At 34.9% G+C, this 19,482-nt stretch overlaps 6 protein-coding genes across 6 annotated transcripts in view; 4 read left to right on the forward strand and 2 right to left on the reverse strand.

Moving 5' to 3' along the window:
• Positions 1 to 19,482, forward strand: part of ssp6 (short spindle 6) — a 64,143-nt gene that overhangs the window by 38,721 nt on the left and 5,940 nt on the right. The window lies entirely within an intron of this gene.
• NUCB1 (Nucleobindin 1) lies at positions 116 to 2,878 on the forward strand. Its single transcript, XM_066398365.1, has 10 exons — positions 116 to 235; positions 332 to 678; positions 725 to 905; positions 960 to 1,253; positions 1,307 to 1,519; positions 1,574 to 1,714; positions 2,136 to 2,267; positions 2,323 to 2,428; positions 2,486 to 2,628; positions 2,686 to 2,878. The coding sequence occupies exons 2-10, from the start codon at positions 398 to 400 to the stop codon at positions 2,734 to 2,736; spliced, it is 1,542 nt and encodes a 513-aa protein (XP_066254462.1). The 5' UTR covers positions 116 to 235; positions 332 to 397; the 3' UTR covers positions 2,737 to 2,878.
• On the reverse strand, positions 3,154 to 4,589 carry Snup (snurportin-1). Its single transcript, XM_066398407.1, has one exon. It carries the CDS (start codon positions 4,426 to 4,428, stop codon positions 3,340 to 3,342), a length of 1,089 nt encoding a protein of 362 aa, XP_066254504.1. The 5' UTR covers positions 4,429 to 4,589; the 3' UTR covers positions 3,154 to 3,339.
• On the forward strand, positions 4,952 to 7,235 carry AspRS (aspartyl-tRNA synthetase). The gene is made up of 7 exons (XM_066398236.1): positions 4,952 to 5,158; positions 5,384 to 5,642; positions 5,699 to 5,876; positions 5,930 to 6,024; positions 6,079 to 6,212; positions 6,274 to 6,891; positions 6,956 to 7,235. The coding sequence occupies exons 1-7, from the start codon at positions 5,026 to 5,028 to the stop codon at positions 7,117 to 7,119; spliced, it is 1,581 nt and encodes a 526-aa protein (XP_066254333.1). The 5' UTR covers positions 4,952 to 5,025; the 3' UTR covers positions 7,120 to 7,235.
• On the reverse strand, positions 7,725 to 13,271 carry Vap33 (VAMP-associated protein 33kDa). The gene is made up of 5 exons (XM_066398320.1): positions 13,112 to 13,271; positions 9,396 to 9,548; positions 9,039 to 9,334; positions 8,813 to 8,990; positions 7,725 to 8,672 (listed from the first exon to the last, which is right to left on the reverse strand). The coding sequence occupies exons 1-5, from the start codon at positions 13,167 to 13,169 to the stop codon at positions 8,635 to 8,637; spliced, it is 723 nt and encodes a 240-aa protein (XP_066254417.1). The 5' UTR covers positions 13,170 to 13,271; the 3' UTR covers positions 7,725 to 8,634.
• The window catches only part of sm (smooth), a 65,913-nt gene continuing 60,061 nt past the window's right edge, over positions 13,631 to 19,482 (forward strand). The window contains exons 1-2 of the mRNA XM_066398304.1: positions 13,631 to 13,779; positions 16,606 to 16,713. Coding sequence (XP_066254401.1) covers positions 13,711 to 13,779; positions 16,606 to 16,713 — 177 coding nt within the window. The 5' untranslated portion in view covers positions 13,631 to 13,710. The remainder of the gene's footprint in view (positions 13,780 to 16,605; positions 16,714 to 19,482) is intronic.

The raw sequence follows: 19,482 nt of genomic DNA on the forward strand, positions 1-19,482 counted from the left end.
ATGTCGCTTGTTTGTCACATGACCTGAGGCATGTAATCCATTGGCTCGATGTTTAAACTTATGACCGGGACATTGACATTTGACAGCCGTCCTGTGACGTCAGAGTATTTGATTTAATTTGGTGATGTGTTCTTCAGAAAATAAATTAAAAATTTATCATTTCGAATAAGCATTTTATCAATATATCTGATATTTATTGCTAAACCTTTATGTTCCTAGAGTCGTATAATTAATGGTAAGTGGCAAAAAATTGTTTCGAAGTCCAAACCATTGAGAAACGTTACAATTTCATAGCCTTCTCCATTCTTTAAAACGATTCCTTTATTTTCAGTTAACTTATAAAAACCTAGGCAAAACTTTCTAAAAAAAAAATAAATCTCAACTCGAGTCATACAACATGCAAATCAAACTTGCCATCCTACTATCATTTTTTCTGTTCCAAACTTGCTTTGCTCCTCCTGTGACACAAAATAAAAAGGAAAATGAATCACCTCCAGACTCTGGATATGGTGGTCTTGAGGATTACATGGAGTATCATAGATACCTCAAAGAGGTAGTTAATGCTTTGGAATCTGATCCAGACTTTAGACAGAAGTTAGAGAAGGCTGATGAAAAAGAGATTAAATCTGGGAAAATAGCTGATGAATTGCAGTTTGTGTCTCACCACATTAGGAGCAGGTAAGTAATTATGTAAATTTATTATTTACCTAATTGTGATTTCTAGACTTGATGAAATTAAGAGAGTTGAGCTGCAACGCCTCAGAGAGCTTGTAGAAAAGAAATTACAATTGGAAGGGAATGGTAATTCAATAGATGAAGATCCCACTCATCATCACTTAGATCACAGCAACCCTCATACATTTGAAATTGAAGATTTAAAAAAATTGATTAAACAGACCACACAGGCACAGTTTGTTTATTGATTTTAAGGTATATTATATTGACTACAAAGATTGCAGGACTTAGCTGAAGCTGACAAAATGAGGAGAGAAGAGTTTAAGCATTATGAACTTGAAAAAGAATATCAAAAACAGGAAAAATTGAACCATACCAATGGGAGTGAAAGGGATACATTGGAACATAAATTCCAAGAAATGGAACAAAAGCACAAAAAACATGAGAGACTGCATGAACCAGGACATAAGGCTCAATTGGAAGAAGTGTGGGAGGAGCAGGATCAAATGCAACAAGAGTTTGATCCAAAAACTTTCTTCCTGTTGCATGACATTGATGGCAATGAACTTTGGGATCAGGTATTAGATTATAATTTAAATTATTATTGTTAACATTCAAGGCTTATTTTCAGGAAGAAGTTAAAGCTCTTTTTATTAAGGAATTAGACAAAATGTATCAACAAGGGGCACCAGAGGATGACATGAGAGAGAGATTTGAAGAAATGGAGAGGATGAGGGAAAGCGTCTTTAATGAAATGGATACTAACAGCGACGGATTTATTGATTACAGAGAGTTCTTAAGGCAAACCAAAAGCAATAATTTCAAGCAAGATCATGGGTGGCAGGTAATGTAAAATTTCTATTTGAGTAGGCTAGACTTATGAGAAAGGGATTTTTAGGGTTTAGATGAACAAACAAAGCCATACAGTGATGAGGAACTGCAAGAGTATATCAGGCAACATCATGCAGCTAATCAGGTGCCTCAGGCTAATTATATTCCTGTGCAGCAGTTACAACATCCTGCAGGATATCCACAACAGGTATCATTTTTTTTTGGGAGGGAAAAAAATTTAACAGAAGAAAATCAATAAATGCCACAAAGTGCTATTATAAACTTGGATGCAAAAATGGTTTTTCCCAAAAGTTCCTGTGGCTCGGATTCCCGGTAATTCCCCTTGATTTACGTTGCAATCCTTAGATTAATAGCCAAACACAGTGCTAAAGTCTGTGTACATATATAAATTTAATATCTAGTCCCCTGTATTATAGATATTATATTATATATACCTATCATGTGATATAGCTTACCACCTTATTTGACCATAGTTACAACACCATTATAAAGTCTTTTTTGCCGATTACAATAATGTTTTTTATACTTGAAATTGAAAGGAAATAAGGCCATTTCTTTCAACCAACCTATTGATGAGTAATTTAGATATGGTTTTAAATATATTTCAGGCACCTTCTGGTGCTTACCAACAAGTACCACCTGGAGGGTACCAGCAAGTACCACTTGGAGGGTATCAGCAAGCGCCACCCCATCAGCAATTCCAAGCAGGCCATGTGCCACAAATGCCTCCACAATCTTTGGTAAGTTTTGATAATATTCTTGCAACACCTATAATATATCTCCTGTCCAAAAAAGGAGTTGAACACAAATGAAATTCATTCTGGACAACCTCCACAATACCAACAGCAACAACCACCTCAATATCACCAACAGCAACCTCCTCAGTACCAACAGCAACAACCTCCTCAATATCAGGTTCCTCAGAAACAACCTCCTCAATATCAGGTTCTTCAGCAACAACCTCAATATCAACAGGCACCTCAATTGCCACAATACCAACAATCTTCGCCACAACAAGCTCAACAGGTGCCTCAAAATAATGCTCAACAGCAGCCACCTAATCCACAGGTTAATGCTGATCCGCCAGTCGTTCAACACCAGGTAAAATTTTGTGCAGTATAATTATTGTTAAAAAAGTTAATTGAATCGTTTTTTTAGCCGCAACAGAACACAGTGCATCAACAAGCAAACGTTCAAAAGCAAGTTTAATAAATATTTAATTTTTGCATTTATTAAATTTCTATTTATTGTGATAAGCTAGCATTTAATTTAATTTAAAAAAATACTATGTTGTTGGTCTTTAATTTTATTTATGTCGCCTCGATTTTAAATAAATGATCTGATTTACCTACTTATTTTTTTATTTTAATAATAATTAAAGCGTTTGCAGCACATAGGTAATATTTAAAGTTTGGAACTATTAGCATTTACGCAAAAATACATACAATGACTATGAAGATAAATACTAAAATTGTTGTGCAGATCTTTCATTAATTGTAATTAATTTTTATTAATCCATATAGAAATAAATTGAGCATAAATAACCACAAAATGAAACGTAAGGAATGAATAGATATAAAAACTTAGCCATCGTAATTTGGATGTGGAATGGTCAATTAGATAAAGTTTGGTTTTTAAACACTTTCACATTTAATAATTATTTTATGACAGTTTGTAACTTGGCAATAGACACATAATCAGAGAATTAATATTCTCTCCTCAACATTGGACACTTTTAAGATACCTAAATAAATTTAAAAATTACAAACAAAGAAAAACTACAGGGACTTATTAAATTACACAGAAAGCTAATTAAGAGATATCCTCTGATATATCCATAATTTTTTTCTCCTTTTTTTCCTTAAATCTTCCACTTTCCCACTTTTTGCATTGTTTTTCAAACCATTCTGCAAAAGATTTCTCAACACTCTCATAGCCCTCAGGCTTTTTATCCATTAATTCTTGAGGGACATCAATTCCTAGTTTTTCAGGTACCATGTAACAAAAAAGCCAACCAAATAGGGGAGTTATTGTGAATACATAGTTTGCTTCCTTGTGATAAAATACTAACCCATTAAGCAAGATTTCTTCGCCAGAAGTGGTAGTAAATTTCTGGTGCAATTTGTCTTGAATTATTGGTTTTTCAGCAGGAAATGAAGGTAAAAGTGATAGTGATATTCTAGATTCTGTTTCTATCAGATTGGGATTGTCTTTGAAAATATTGTCTAGCCAATAAAAGCGGAAAGTAGTTTCATGCTCCACTAGTGACATTTTGTTCCAATGTAAACAATCTAGTATAAATATCGTTCGGGTGCCCTTATGGTAAATACCATCCAATGCAGTAACTGCATTGCTACAATCACAAATTTGTAATCCACCCCCTGGTAGATTCGATGGGAAGTCACAGAGAGTTGCCCCCCGGATCATCATATATGTACTGTTATTTCTGGCAAGCACCAACACTCGAGTACCCTCTGGGGCTAATTTGACAAGCCAGTTGTCTTCTAAATCACTTGGAACTTCAGAAAACCATTCAGATAGCATAAGGCTAAAATCACAATATTTTTTAGACTTTCGTTTGCGTTTCCATATATTTCTCATAACATAATAGTCAGTCTCCGTCTCCATATCTTCTGAACATTCTACAAGCTCAGAAGGATATTCTTCCCTGCATTTTTCCATTTCTTGATCTATGGTTTCATTTTCGTCATATAATTCTGTAAAGTCTCTATGTCTATCAACTATAGTGTGACGTCTTTGTATCTGTTCTTCGAGAAGAAGCTCTCTTCTTTGCTGCTGGGATAACTGGGGTCCTTTGCCGGTGTTTTTGTACAAAAAGGAATGTGCTATTGGAAGTTCTGATGCTTCTTCTGATGTATTAAGAGACTGTACTTCAGCCATTGCAGTGGAGTTGTTTGAAAGGAGTTTAGATGTTAATCTTTGAAATCAAGCTTTAAATATCTAATAATAAACAAATTTAACGAACAGCGACAAGAAGTTTTGAATTTTAAAATTTAGTAGGAATTTTTTTAAGTTATGTTAGGTTTGGTAAAAAATGTTGATCCATTAACAGGCAGACCTATGCAGACACTTAGTTATTAGGCAGGTGACATCTGGCAACGTAGCTTGTTAAATTTGTATGTTAGAAAGAGATAACGAACTTAAAGATATCTTATCGCGACATTGCCAGAGTTGTTGAAAATTCTCCAACTTAAAAAATAATCCTAACCCTCACTGATAGTGGCGTGTGAGGTTATGTTTGTTTTTCTTTTTTAAAAAATTTTTCATTTCCATGTGGTTTTTGATTTTTCCAGTGAAAATTCATTAGATTTTTCTTTGACTTTCGTGCACAAATTTTCGCGGTAAGTATTTCATTAGAATTCGAGTTTAATTACATGATATTCTACACAATACCGCCTACTGAGTGGCTGACGAAATTCAGTGCAATGTTATCTTTCGAAAATTACTGAGATAAAACTCTTTTAAAAGTTTTACAAAATGGTCGAAGACACCGAGAAGCCCGAGAGCAAAAAGGCAGCAAAAAAGGAGGCCAAGAAAGCTGAAAAAGCTGCCAAGAAAGCCGAGCACAAAGTTGAAAGTGGGAAGAGTGAAGGAGAGGCCCCAGCCGAAGGTAATACTAGTACATATGGTACTATTAACTCTTAATTGAGTGCTCTCAGCAAATATGAAGGCATAGAAAAGCCTGTGAAAGCATAAGTAAAAATTAAAAGTATAAGGTTTAGAAAAGCCTACAGGTTAAAATTTTAATATTTTTACTTGCTAAGTTAACAGTATTTTTTCTTATAATTCTCAATTACCCATTTTTAGTCAATACCTTAATATCTCCCCCTTTTAGAGGATGTTTCAGTAGGCAAATATGGAATCCTTCCTTTAATCAAATCTGACCCCACAGCCCCAAAACACACTTTCATCTATATCAAAGACCTAACTAAGCACTTGACTGGAAATACTGTATGGGTAAGAGGTAGACTGCATACTAGCCGAGCAAGAGGCAAGCAATGTTTTATTGTTTTACGACAAAGAGAATTTACTGTCCAAGTCCTTATCAATGTATCAGAGGATGTGCCAAAAGCAATGGTCAAGTTTTCCAGCAAGTAAGTCATTGTGCTAAAATAATTGAACTTACAATGTAATGACTTACTTGTTTTAGTATTTCTAAAGAGAGTATTATAGACGTTGAAGCAAAAGTTGCAGAGGTGCCCTCAGGAGTGGCGGGTTGCAGTCAGACTGAGGTGGAATTAGTTGCTTCACAAATTTGGGTAGTTTCAGCCTCATTCCCACAGCTGCCTTTGCAGATTGAAGATGCTAGTAGGCCTGAAAAACCTGGAGTAATATTATCACTTGTTCTTGCATTCACATTTAGAAAAACATGTAATTTCAGGAAAAAGATTCCTTGAATATTCGTGTTAACCAGGATACAAGGTTGGATAATAGAGTATTGGATTTAAGGACTGCCACTAGTCAGGCTATATTTAGGTAAATTTATTTATTTATTCATTTTGCTTGTTAAAATTAATATTTGTTATACAGACTTGAAGCAGGGGTTTGTAAACTGTTTCGAGATATTTTAACAAGCAAAGGATTTGTTGAAATTCACACTCCAAAAATTATCCCTGCAGCCTCAGAAGGAGGAGCCAATGTTTTTACAGTGAGTTATTTTAAAGGTAAAAAGTCAGAAAACTCATCAATAGGGCAAAAGTTTATGAAAAATTACTTACATGATAGGTTCAGCATACCTGGCTCAAAGTCCTCAGTTGTACAAGCAAATGGCCATAGCCGCCGATTTCGAGAAGGTCTTCACCATTGGTGCGGTGTTTAGAGCGGAGGATTCCAACACTCACCGACATTTAACTGAGTTCACGGGTCTCGATTTAGAAATGGCTTTCCAGTATCACTATCATGAAGTCATGTTAACTATCGGTGATTTGTTTACCAATATATTTAAAGGGTTGCGTGATCATTACAGCAATGAAATAGCCTTGGTTGGGCAGCAGTATCCCACAGAACCATTCACTTTCCTAGATCCTCCTCTGGTGCTTCAATATACAGAGGGGAGAAAGATGCTTAAGGAAGCTGGGGTTGAAATTGGTGAAGAGGAGGATTTGAGCACCTCAGCAGAAAAATTATTAGGGAGATTGGTTAAATTTAAATACGACACGGATTTTTATATATTGGACAAATATCCATTGGCTGTAAGGCCATTTTATACCATGCCAGATCCTTTGAACCCAAAATTGTCTAATTCCTACGATATGTTTATGAGAGGTGAGGAGATTCTGAGCGGGGCTCAGAGGATACATGATCGCTTGTTGCTGACTGAAAGGGCTAAACATCATGGAATAGGTAAATAATTTTAATGCTCATGTTTAGGTATGTTGATTAACCCAATATGTTATATTTGATACAGATATATCGACCATTGCTTCGTATATCGACGCCTTCATGTATGGTTGTCCGCCCCATGCGGGGGGTGGAATTGGGCTTGAACGAGTCGTGATGCTTTACTTGGGGCTGGATAATGTGAGGAAAACTTCAATGTTCCCTCGCGATCCTAAAAGAGTTACTCCGTGAAAAGTTATTAATATTGGTGGGGATTAGGGATGATTATACTTTCAAAATAAATCGCATATTAAAAAATGTAATTGCTTTATAGTGACCAATAGATTTTGTTATATGATTTTATCAAATTGCGTTTTATTTTATTTAAAAAAAAATAGGGAAAAGCTTCCTCAGTAAAGTTACCCATTTCAGCATATTTTATGAATTTCCAATATTGGAATTGAAAACTTAAAAAAAAAGCAATTACGTCACTTCGTTAAATGCATTTCCCAAGTTCTGAACTTATCTATGAATTCCCAAATTAACAGGTTAAAGTCTGAAAAATCAGGATTGCTCTAACTTAATTTCGAAAGGGACATTAATTGAATGAATTTCCGAAGCTGAGTCCTCTTACGATTAATTTTGAAACTTAGAATGTTTTTGATTCGCTGTAGGAATGATCATTTGCTATGTATGAGCAAAAAAAAGTACCATACGGAATCATTACCTACTTGTAAACTAAAGCGGAGTGTGTTTTAGTATTCTTTTATTAGATCTATCAGTCCAATACGGATCTACAGTCTAGCAAATGTTCAATGTTATTTCAGGGAAATATCAAAACAATAAAAGCGCAAAAGCAACTTTCCAAACATTTATATTTTCCAAATCTAGAAATCGAGGATTATACTCATCTAAAACACTAAACCTTTACTCTTGTTTACAAATTAAAAACTTAAAACCTTTTAAACATTAAAGCGCACGTCCTAATAACAAAAAAGAAAAACAAATTAAAATGCGACAAATCCAGGCCTAGAACAGTAAGCCCCCAGTACATTGTTTCCTCACCCTGGTACCTACGTCTAAGTGAGACTCGAAGGGAAGGGGGCAGTTTCGTCTTTGGCGCAGATTAGTTTTCGTGACGACACTGACAGAAAGTAGTGTAACATGCTTCGGATGAGTGTGATTAACATTAAAACTCAACATTTTGAGAGTAATCTTAAGTAGGAAAGTAGCAAGATTCGTTTCCAGTAACACATCGTTCATTAGAATTATACAACATAGGTTTAAAAACAAGAATTGGCCTCGTACATACGGAGAGGAAAATAACAACATAGCGAAGCCACGAGATATTAAAATGTTTTTGGAACGCGCATCCCAACTTGATTAAAATAATAGTGCACTATAGCAGATTTGCCACCCCAAATTTTCATACAGGTTAGGTATAGTAAGCTGACTACCGAGAATTGTTATTAATTATAAGCTCGGAGGCGAAACTTTGCAAGTATTTACATTTCCTATAAGTTTGTTGTTTTAAAAATAAGATTCGTAGAAATTACTGTCCTCAAGTTATTATTTATAGTTACACAGACACTGTAACGCCAGCTGAACAGTTGGAAACACCAAAAATTTGTATGTTTATTATGGTACATATTATTTTAAATATAATGGGTAAATTTTGTTGTCGTTTAGATGCGTTCTTTAAAAGTATCCATTTTTTAAATAAATAATATACAATACATGGGTGACGAAGGAGCGCCAGGGATTTTTTCAAAGCAAAAATTTCCCAAACAAAATGCCCATCACACCTGAAAAAAAAAAGAAAAATGAAGACTTCAAGGCTGACAAAACTCCTTTCTTCACAACTGATTATAGTGAATTACAGTTGACACTTTCTGAATTACCCACAATTGTGTAGAATTCACTAGTTGCAACTTTAACAACTCACCTATAACTACTGCTATAAAAATTAAACCCATCATTGAAGGGGATTGCTCTAGCCGTGGTTCAGGGGGCGCATATCGGTTTGGGGCTAGGCCTCTTTGATTCATCAATGCCATTTTCTCTTCTTTTAAAAGCAGTATTTCTTGTCGCAGCTCACTTTCCAGCTTCTGCAACTGATTCACCTAAACCAAATATAAGCCACGAAAAATTACTTTCAAATTTTAACATACTTCTGAAGATGGTTGACTCTTTTCGGGCTTTTTAGCATGATCGTCTACTTTACTATCGGAATTATCCACTGAATGAACAGTAGCAGTCACCTCTCCGCCAGTGGCACCACTGGGTTGCTCCTGCGTTGGGACCTCAAAAACACATTTCAGCTTTGAGTCCATCAAGTTCTCCGGTAGGACTTCCTTCCACAGATTTTCTACACTGACGTCCCCAGTCTCGGGGAGAAATACAGTTTGCACCATAAATTTATGCTTGTTTTTCTCCGTAGGGTCATATAGGAATGGTTGGAGACAAACTGGAATATTCACCGTGGTTATAAAAAGATGGAAAAAATTGAATGGGTGGTGAGTACTCACTAGCTATCTGTGTCGTCTCGCCGGGTTGCAGCACACCCGAGTTGGGTCTGACACAATATTTTTTGGGGGCGGTTGTTTTAATTTTGAACATAACCCTTTTGTCTGAGGGATTGGTTAGTTTCATGAAGCTGGTAACCGGTTGACTGAAGGGCCCTGGAAAACAAGAGAATATAGGGAATGGAAGTGCATTGTGCTTAGGAGAAGGTTGTTTTTGAACAAAATCTGTTTTCAACAAACTACTTGAGTAAGTTTATACGAATTTTTGCAGGACAAGAACCAAAAAAAAAAAAATTAAAAGGGCGTCTATAATTAAGGTATTGCAAGGTATTTTGGCGTACAAAAATTTTAAATACAATTAGCCTCTCGAACGTCTACTCTCAGCAGCAATTGCCTTTGTACAGGATTCGATGATAATTTATTATAACAAAAACCGCTAAAGTTAGATACAGCAAGGACACTGTTCGTGTATTTAGATGCTCTCCAAAATCCAAAAATGTAGAAAAATACCGTGTGTCGTATTATTTAAAAATAATATTTAACGTCTGTTTGCGGTATAATCGAAAATGCACCCATGAACTTTGGCGCACCATCTAATTTTCAGACCTATATATTTTTGTTGTGTATCTATATAATTTGTCCACAATGAAAGTGGAAACATCAACCACAAATGATTTAAATAAAATACTAAATCAAAGATTTTGTGAGATGAAACTCACTTAACTACAACTTAATAATATAGAAGAGTATTTACGTATCACTTTGATTAGTTATATGATAAGGATATGATGGGTACTTCAAAAGAAACGGAAATAATTGTCAACGAGATAAAGTTATTCATATTTAACATGAATTCAAAGCGAATTCCATTGGGAAAAATTGCGCAAAAATAATGAATGCCTGTATCATTTTTTTTTTTAATTCAAGACGTAATGCAACGATACACGAGCTCCGTGCTAAATTCACCCATGGAATTCGCCATTAGTTTTCACATTTTAATTGTGTTAATACGGCCCTGCTTCACTTAAAGCCCGATAACAGTTTGACCCTGCCTTCGCTCACGCAATTAGGGCGACGTTGCCAGTTTAACTGAACGCGTTGTTGAAACCACTTCCCGCGAAATCGTAAGCGATCAGCTGATGATGCGAATTCTTAAAAACTACTCCGGAAATGGTAAAACAATTGAAATTCCAGTCACCAATTTATGTTCTTGGCTCCTTTAGCAAGTTGTAGCGTTAGAACACAGTGAATTTTAGTGTTGTTCCCGACTTTCCACTTTTTGTCCTGTTTTTAGCTAAATCCATCAAGGATTAAGGGACGTTCTGTTCATTGACACACTTGTTTTCTCTCTGGACCCCCATTTCTATGCTTTGCGTATTCGTTCGGGTTAAAACTCTTTATTTCTGTAGCAGATTTACTTTCCCAATTCAAATTCAGCAAGTACCAGCTGGCATTTTTAGTGCCGATACTTCAATTTCCTGCTAAACTGCATATGAAGGAACTTACAGTTAAGGCCAATTATCACTCTGTACTTCTATCAATTACGGAGGTGTTTCACGTAACTGTCGTCCTTTCTTCAACCGTTGGTTAAGTTGAGCTATAGACTAAGAAATACTTTACCTGCCAGTTAGTTGTAAACCGACAGCTGTCGCTTTCTAACTACACATGGAACAACTGGTTTTTTGAGGAACAGATACAACAAGCATGAGCCTCTTTTTAAATACAATATGTCATCTTCTAAGAACATCTCATTCTCCATCGCTTCATTGCATTTTGGTGTTTAAACAAAGGATCATGCTGTGGTAGGCACCCAGTAAAAATCTGTTTTCCTTCATAACAATACATGACTGCTTCAAATCGCCATCATATTTAGGAAAATTGCCAGATGGAGGCACTATTCAGATGGTGCTATAGTAAGTATAGTAACCCATAGAAAATCATACAATTTTCTTTTATAAGTTGTTTATGTCACCATATATATATGAAGACTGATTAGGGTTACTAGATCAAGGTACTGACAGCTTTACTTGGAAGATAATTTCCATGGAGACCATAGACTTGTCCAATATGTTGTCTGTTCCATTTCCATAAAGGGCTTTTGCTCTATTCATACTTAGTGTAAGATCAAAGATGTTATCAACAATGTTCCTAAATGAGATTTTTATTATATCGCAAAATTTCCATTTTACTTAAGTAACTATCTTACCATTATTGACAAAGTAAGTCATTTATTGGCGTTTTTTCTTAGATTATATTAAAATTAAATGTTTCTCTTATTAAACAGAAACATCTTTATTTAGAAGTAACAATGGCAAAATAAAATATTTAATACATACATTTGTTTGTTCTGTATACTTCTATTCACATTTCCTAAAAATTGTCTTCATTAAATTAATCTCTTATGCAAACACTGAAATAATCACACATAAATTAATTAATATTAGTTGAATGGTTGCTCCCACATGATATAATTCAGGAAAATGAAAATGCTGGATCTATTTTTATGGTTGTTGACAAAAAAAATGTATCATTAAATGTAGTATAAAGCAAGGTATAAAGTTCCCCGTAATCAATATAGTAATGATGCAGTAAGATGGGTTTATGACTAGTAGGTAATATTCTTGCTTCGTTAAGTTTGCTGTATTTACAGAGATATAGGTGAGGCTTGAATAATATAGTAACTCAAAATTCTTGTTTACGTGGATCCTAAGAAAATGTTTAAAACAGGGTCTAATTGATGGAATACAAATTAAAAGAACTTTTGATGGAATCAGTGCCAGATTACTTTCTTAAAGATTATACAACAAAGGACTGAAATAATTTAGATCTTCAATAATAAAATTTACTAAGAGATAATATATTGATAAGGACAATACAGACAATTTGTTATCTAAACTTAATTTATGTTGAAAATATGGACAATTTTTCATTGAAAGTCATTGCACTTAAAGTTAAAATTCTGACTTAAAAATCAAAAATAGATTAAAAATATGAATTTGTATTGGAAGACTTGAAAAAAGTCAATATAAAAGAAGAAATAAGAATTATATAGGTCCTGCATAAAAATTTAATTGTACCGGATGTTCAGTCCAATCATACCTATGATGTGTTCAGGTTTGACATTCAATTTGAAACACTTGTTTCTGCTTCAAAATTGTTCTGCTGGTATGAAACAATTAAGTGTAAGTATAGTGATATTTAATTGAAATTGTCTGTTTCTCAACTAAGTGAATTTAACTAAAACCTAGTACAATCAACCAACTAAAATATGATTTCAATGTATACAATTTACATGTCCAGTAAGTTCTGAGATATATTTGGCTGGCAATACTGGAATTAATTTATTTGCATCTTCACATTTACAACATAATTTTAAATGTGTTCAAGGTAAAAGCGAGCAATTATACAGGTATTTGTCCCATATTTTAGGACTTTGGAATTGTCATAAATTAAAAACCATTTAAATTAAGGTGAATATCAATTTTGCACTAGGACACATGGAACAGGGTGGTTACAGCACTTGTGGGGTTGCCATACCCACTGACACGGAAATCGGCCCAATTTGGGGGTGACTTTAATGATTTTCGACGTAATGTCCGGAAAGGTATTTTAATATGAAAATCCGTTTCAGAGTCGCTTGAAACCCTACGAAACGCAAGTATTTATGAGTGATGTTGGGACCCATTTCCTGCGTGAAAAATTAACCATGGCGCTCTCACCTACGAACTTGAGCTCCGTCTGGGGCTCGATTTGGAGTACTTGCTCTTGCTTCAACATTATTTTAGTTCCAGCACTCAAAAACCACGAAAAATACACTAAAAAAACCGATTTTCCAACGTTTCGATGACAGATCTCAGTTATAAAGCACTTTCTGACAGGGAGGTTAGACGCACGCGCGAAGATGGCTGATTTGAGATGTTTACGCCAATCCGCGACAAGAATTTGACTATGATGTAACAGTTCGCTACAATTAATTCTATTACGTTGCAGAATCCTGAGAGGGCGCTATGATATCTCTAATAGAAATTAAGAGATTTCGTTAATTTAAAATAAAATTACAGTAAACTTTATAATCTCTGAATACAAAACATTTTATGCGCACAACGTAGATATCTGTAAGGTGTAATTTACCTGATAACGATTTTAAAATGAAAGTAAAACCGATCCGCCTCTAGATGTCTCTGCAGTTATGAAAAAAAAAACCAAATATCTGGCTACATCGGCGACTTGAGGAAAAATCGACAATCGGCTAGTTTTGCGCGTGCCTTGTCGGTGGAAAGTCGGATATTTGGTCCTAGCGTGATCTGTTTGTTTCAAAATGGCGTTCAACGGAGACGGGCCCCACACCAAAAGACAGCGCACAGATACCGACACTGCAAATAACAGAGTAAGTACCCCTTTTCTCTATTTGAATACTGTCAATTCTGCGCTACACTTAGGACAGCTGGGTATGTTAGGTTAGGTTAGGATTGATAACCCTCTTAAGATGGAGAGCAACCCTTATTATCTTTTCATTAGGAGAGGCAAGATATTGCTTTTTAAGTTTTTACATTTTAAGGGTTTTGTCGAACTTTTTAGTGGTAAGAAATACATACAAATTTAACAAATTTGGAATAAAAAATAATAATAATTGAATTGCTAAGTATCCATTTTGATTAAATGTCAAATAGTAAAATTAACTACTGAAACTAACAAAATATAAAATAGGAGAGTAAAAGAAGTGCACAATTCAAATACAAAATAAGTAAATAAATCCATGTATTACATTACTATCTAATGTACCATGTTTACCTACTCCACAATACATGAGATTGTGTCTGGAATGTGGCCTATTCAGAATTTTTATGTGGAGGGGCTGCTATATAACACATTTTTTATATATTTATTTAAAATTCCCTGTATAACGTTTTTACAATGGTTGAATACAAAATAAATAAAAAAAACCTATACATCATATACATATAATGTAACAATCCAAAGAAATAACAAATAATCTATGAGTAGCTGGTTTGGGGGAAAGGGGCTGCCTGTAGTTGCCCCCTAAAATTGCCCAGGTTAGGTAAACCAAAATTATTAGAAATTGCACACAAATTACTCTCGAAAATTGATATTTTGATAGAATCAAACATTCTGAATGTAACATTCAAATTGTAACCACAATTGCTTGGTTCAGGCACTAGTTCAATTTGCTGAAAATTATACGTAATAATTACTAATTTCCTTTTAATGAAATATCCGGGCAATTCCTCTCAAAACTTCTCATTTGTATCAGGGCAGACATTAAAATTAGCTTCCAAAATCCATGGTGAAAACAGATCTTTACAACGCTAAAGTGCTTTTCTCGCACGCTCTTTTTACTCAGGCAATTGCCAGCTCAAAGTAGCACTTTACCGCATGTGTGCTGAAAAAGTTTTACTGCACGCAAAACAAAATGGCATGTGTCAGTGTCAAAACTTTTTGTAGGTATTTAACATTGACATGCGTGCGGTAAAACTTGTTACCACTTACTAATATGTAATTAAACCTACACATGAGAATAAAGTTAACACACATGAGCTCGTGGAGGAAAAATATCTTGAAAACCTGAAAGTTTTATTATGTTTTATACAGGGTGGTCAGTTTTATAATGGTTATCAACCTACCAATAATTCACCAAATGGTATATGGCTTAAATTGAACTGTACATTTAAAAATGTCATAAAGGGGTTAAAATCACTGATAATTGAAGAATGTTTTATTTCCAAAACGGCCTTTAAGACCATCTTCATTTCAGGTAAAAATTAACTGAATATTTTATAAATTGGGGGAAAAAATTTGTTTTTGAAAAATTCAATCAAATATTTCCGAAATAAAACACGTGAGTCAAAATCGTACGAAACATAAGTACATATCGAATTTGGGTTCCAAAGTAAAAAATTCGATGATTTACAAAAGAAGTATGCAATGAGTTTTTTAATTTGGTTCAATTTTACGTCAATCGAATTCGGAATAATTGCTTCTCAAGGTACTCTTATTCGAGTCTCCATAACTGGTTTGCATTCTCAGTTTTCGAATTTAGTATGAATGTCGGATGATCTCTAAATTGCTCGAAACTAGTCGAAGTATGTCATTTTGAAACAGGACATCTGTCCTACTGTCCTAATGTTCAACTATAAAATGGGTGATAGTTGGAAAAAATGCCAGAGACAAAAATGTTTATATGTTATATATAACAGGGAATTCCGAGAGGAATTTAAATTTGGTCTGAACCAAAAAACGATACCTAAAAACCTACACAGTAGATTTTTACTTTTATAACTTGAAAATCCAAATATACGAAGATATAGATATAGAGAATAGGAGTATTATGTATCTCAAAAACTGAAGGAGGTGTGGATAAAAGTAGTCAAGTGTTTTCCGATTTTTTTGACATGGAATACCTTGTTTCTCAGTTTCTCAGTCTAGTATCGACCAAATAGCCATTAAAATTTACATCGTTTCGCGTGAGAATTGAAGCGAAAACGAATAAGTATAGGAACCTGATAGAGGATCTTCGGGTGCTGCATCTGGTCAACCTTGTTTTGGTTTGATTGGATTGGTCTATAGGGTCGTTGCCCTCGTCGGTTCTAATACCAAGGCTAATGAAAATTACTTCACGTTAGATGTATAGACTTAATATGTAAAATCCTGCCTACTCATCATTTAGCATGCAGAAATGCAGTGCTAAGAAAACCAGTAGAAAATAAATAATAGCTACTCCGGGGAAGTTAATTAATCAATTTTACCGTTCAAATCTAATCTCGAGGTGATTGAAACCAGTTTTAATTAATGCTGATTTGCTCCAATTCTTATACGCAAATCGCACTTTAATCACTAAAAAAATTGTCTGCAGGTAAAAATAACTGAAAAATTTGATATTTTTCCGTCTCTTTTATTCATTTAATGTTAGAAAAAATTACTTAATGAGTCCATAAGGGTTTGGCTCGCATGTATATATGATGGCAAATTTAGCCTAGATCTTAATCTGGCATGAAAAACTCCATTTACTTGCTGTTTGTCGTACCTACCGCTTTCAAGGTTCAAGCAGTACTTTCTCAGGTTTAATGCGGGCGAAATATCAGTCGAGCCGGTTTAGAGTTTTATGGTACCGCTTTCGATTAGGTTACCTCATTAGGAACCTGTTAAGTACGCACACAATAACGTAATATTCTGAAGAATTGGTTTTGTTTTTCAGGGATTCAATGCGTCGTCAGAGGAACCTCGACGGAAAAGACCAGACGATTCAAAGCCAAATCACGTTTTGCTGTTTACAATTATTAATCCCATGTATCCCATCACAGTGGTAAGTCGTTTAAAAAAGCCCCATAAGAGGTCACATGTTTCAGCAAAGAAATATGCGTGGAATGACATAATTGGCCCAGTTGTTAACCTCATCGTCCAATTAACTAAGAAAAATTTCGAGTCGGCACAATAATGATCAATGATCGCGTTCAAAGGAAACAAAACTTGTTCTCATAAGCAAAATGAGTGACAGGTGAGCCAATTACCGCTTAAAAATGGATTTCAAAGTCAGTAAATAAAGCTAGTTTATGAGGACTACATTCAAGTAGTAATCCCTTATCACAGGTAGTCAAAATCCTCCGAATGCGTTTATTTGAAAATGAGATAACGCAGTTTACTTAAACAATCACAACTCATATTGTTTGTAGATTAAGTTTGAATTATTATTGCCCATATTAACTCGGTTGACGATGCTGAAATCTTCGCATTTCAATCACAGAATAATAGCAGTGTAATTAAGACCCATTACACAGGTTCATCTATATCATACGCTCAAGGTTTACTTGCCTGTATAAGATTTACAGCTACGAGTTTGTGTTATTAGCTTTGGATGTTTACAAGTGAGTTAATTTTCTCATAAAGTTGAAAAGGAAGTTTTTTCAAATTACATTATTATGCCGATTATTGGAAAAACGTCCCGGTTTATGAAAGTTACAATGCATCATATTGATGATTTAATATTTACGCTGCACCTCAATTTGTACACTCACGCTATTCAATTTATTATCACGCAGTATTTATAGGAAGCTTATACAAATCCTCTCTGGATACTTGACAAATTAATACCTACAGCCATAAACCCCACAGGATTCTTAAAAGCTTTTTGATAGTGTCCGCGTTATTTTTAGTAACATTTTATGGGAAATAATGGCATTTTTCTAGATTTTCGACACTAACCGCTTTTGATTTATCTGATTGCAGATGATCTTTCCGTAACGTTCTTAAATTAACTGCTCTATAGAGTTTCAAAGCGGAAATCTCGGTCGCTACCACACCATCTAATAAAAACCGTGACGTTAATGATTAACGATCGGTTTTATTACGTCTTAGATGAGTGGAAATGCCTGATAATCTGCGGGAGATGTCGAACTTTTTGTGGACATAAAGGAAAATTAAAAATACAGATGAACTAGGATAATTTGCCGTTTTTTAAGGCGATTCGGCCAAGTAAGAGGTTCCCTACCCTTGTTGAAAATTCAATCAACTGACATCAGTCCTATATTGAACTCGGATGCCGCAATCGAACCTAGGAAATGCAGTCTCAGGTACTTTCATATTAAAGCACTTTCAATATTGCGGAGGTACAGCTATCAAGATCAAAGGACTAAGTAAATTAGATTAGATTAGATTTATCATAAAGCTGATGCGGGAAATTGCCCTTGCACCGCGCCCTAGAAGACGTATTGTACCTCAATATCTATTGAGCTGCGGAGAGCGTTGCCGTAATATAGCGGCGGTAACATAGCGCCAATAATGCTTTCCAACGATAATCACGGCCTCGTCTATCGCTACCTAAAAAACCGCATGGACGTAAAATGTACGTGCAACGTTTTATAGCGGCCGTTTTATTATGGCACTGCTTTCCTAGGAAATGCTAGCTTAAGGAAGTCAATTATGCCGCTAAAGCTGCTGTTTTCCTAGGAAAGCGGTGCCGTAAAATAGCGGCCGTAATATGGCGTCATTAAAGGATGATTTATATTATGGGACAGGTCATGGTCAGGTCAAACGTTGTAACATTCAGTTCGTATTGTTTATTCCTTGGTTTGTTTACGCTGGCCTGCACGGTCAAGTCACGGTCGAACAATGCAAAATTGATATTACAGTATTTGATCTGACCGTAACCATACCGTGACCCGACCGATCCATAATATGAATCGTCTTTAAATTATGCTTTTTCGCGTCTATCACGGTCCTGCCTACCGTTACGTAAAAGTCTGCATAAGTGCAAAATGTACGGGTAACGTTTTATAACGGTCGCTATATTATGGCACCACTTCTCTAGGAAATTCTAATCGAGGGGGAAACCACTGACGAAAATTTCGTATACAATTATACATGATCATGGAAATGAAGTACATTATTTCTGATGTTGCTGCTATTTCCGTTATTTCCCTATATTTCCGTTTAGTTCTATCTACTTTCGTTATTTCCGTATATTTCCGCTTATTTCCATCTTTTTTTCCCATATTTCCGCATATTTTTGATACAGCGTGATTTCGTTAAATAGGTGTCTAAACATCACCATGCTGTACGATGTGGCTATTCGCACATGTTGCCATTCCGTCTAAAACGTTTTAAGGTTTATTTAAAAAGCAATAATTAAATTAGGACAACTTGCTAATTTTTGAATTACCGTGGAAATTGGAAAAAGTGAAAGACTTGAAATAATATTTACGTTTGTAACCTAAAACAATACATTAACGTAAAATTCATATCATCAGTATGCGTGGCTTAAAACAAACAATTTGGGTAACGGAACAGTATCATATGAGAACCACAAAAACCTGTAGGAACTAGACAAAAATATTCCTATTACTTTTTATTGTAGAATCCATCATAAAGTCACTAGAAAGGTTTGTATGTGAAAAATAATTGATTGATGAAAACATGCCAACATTAACATTTTGAAGCTTTTACACATGTCACCTGATAGATCTGAACGACCTGAACAGAAATGTTTCTATTTTAACATTGAACCATTAATAAGGTCACTAGAGAGGTTTGTATGTAACAATTGTTCGATATTGATAGAAACATGCAACAATTGTTC

This window comes from Euwallacea similis, chromosome 17, assembly GCF_039881205.1.
Source record: "Euwallacea similis isolate ESF13 chromosome 17, ESF131.1, whole genome shotgun sequence".
Lineage (NCBI taxonomy): Eukaryota > Metazoa > Arthropoda > Insecta > Coleoptera > Curculionidae > Euwallacea > Euwallacea similis.

Excerpts from the sequence above, each read along its gene's own strand:
- NUCB1 (XM_066398365.1), top strand. The coding sequence starts at position 398 with ATGCAAATCAAACTTGCCATCCTACTATCATTTTTTCTGTTCCAAACT. Across the intron at positions 679-724 it reads TCTCACCACATTAGGAGCAG|ACTTGATGAAATTAAGAGAG; the intron begins GTAAGTAATTAT and ends TGTGATTTCTAG. Across the intron at positions 2,429-2,485 it reads TCAGTACCAACAGCAACAAC|AACCTCAATATCAACAGGCA; the intron begins CTCCTCAATATC and ends TTCTTCAGCAAC.
- Snup (XM_066398407.1), bottom strand. The coding sequence starts at position 4,428 with ATGGCTGAAGTACAGTCTCTTAATACATCAGAAGAAGCATCAGAACTT.
- AspRS (XM_066398236.1), top strand. The coding sequence starts at position 5,026 with ATGGTCGAAGACACCGAGAAGCCCGAGAGCAAAAAGGCAGCAAAAAAG. Across the intron at positions 5,159-5,383 it reads AGGAGAGGCCCCAGCCGAAG|AGGATGTTTCAGTAGGCAAA; the intron begins GTAATACTAGTA and ends TCCCCCTTTTAG. Across the intron at positions 6,213-6,273 it reads TACAGTGAGTTATTTTAAAG|GTTCAGCATACCTGGCTCAA; the intron begins GTAAAAAGTCAG and ends CTTACATGATAG.
- Vap33 (XM_066398320.1), bottom strand. The coding sequence starts at position 13,169 with ATGTTGAAGCAAGAGCAAGTACTCCAAATCGAGCCCCAGACGGAGCTC. Across the intron at positions 9,335-9,395 it reads CGAGACGACACAGATAGCTA|TTTGTCTCCAACCATTCCTA; the intron begins GTGAGTACTCAC and ends TGAATATTCCAG. Across the intron at positions 8,991-9,038 it reads AGAGTCAACCATCTTCAGAA|GTGAATCAGTTGCAGAAGCT; the intron begins GTATGTTAAAAT and ends TATTTGGTTTAG.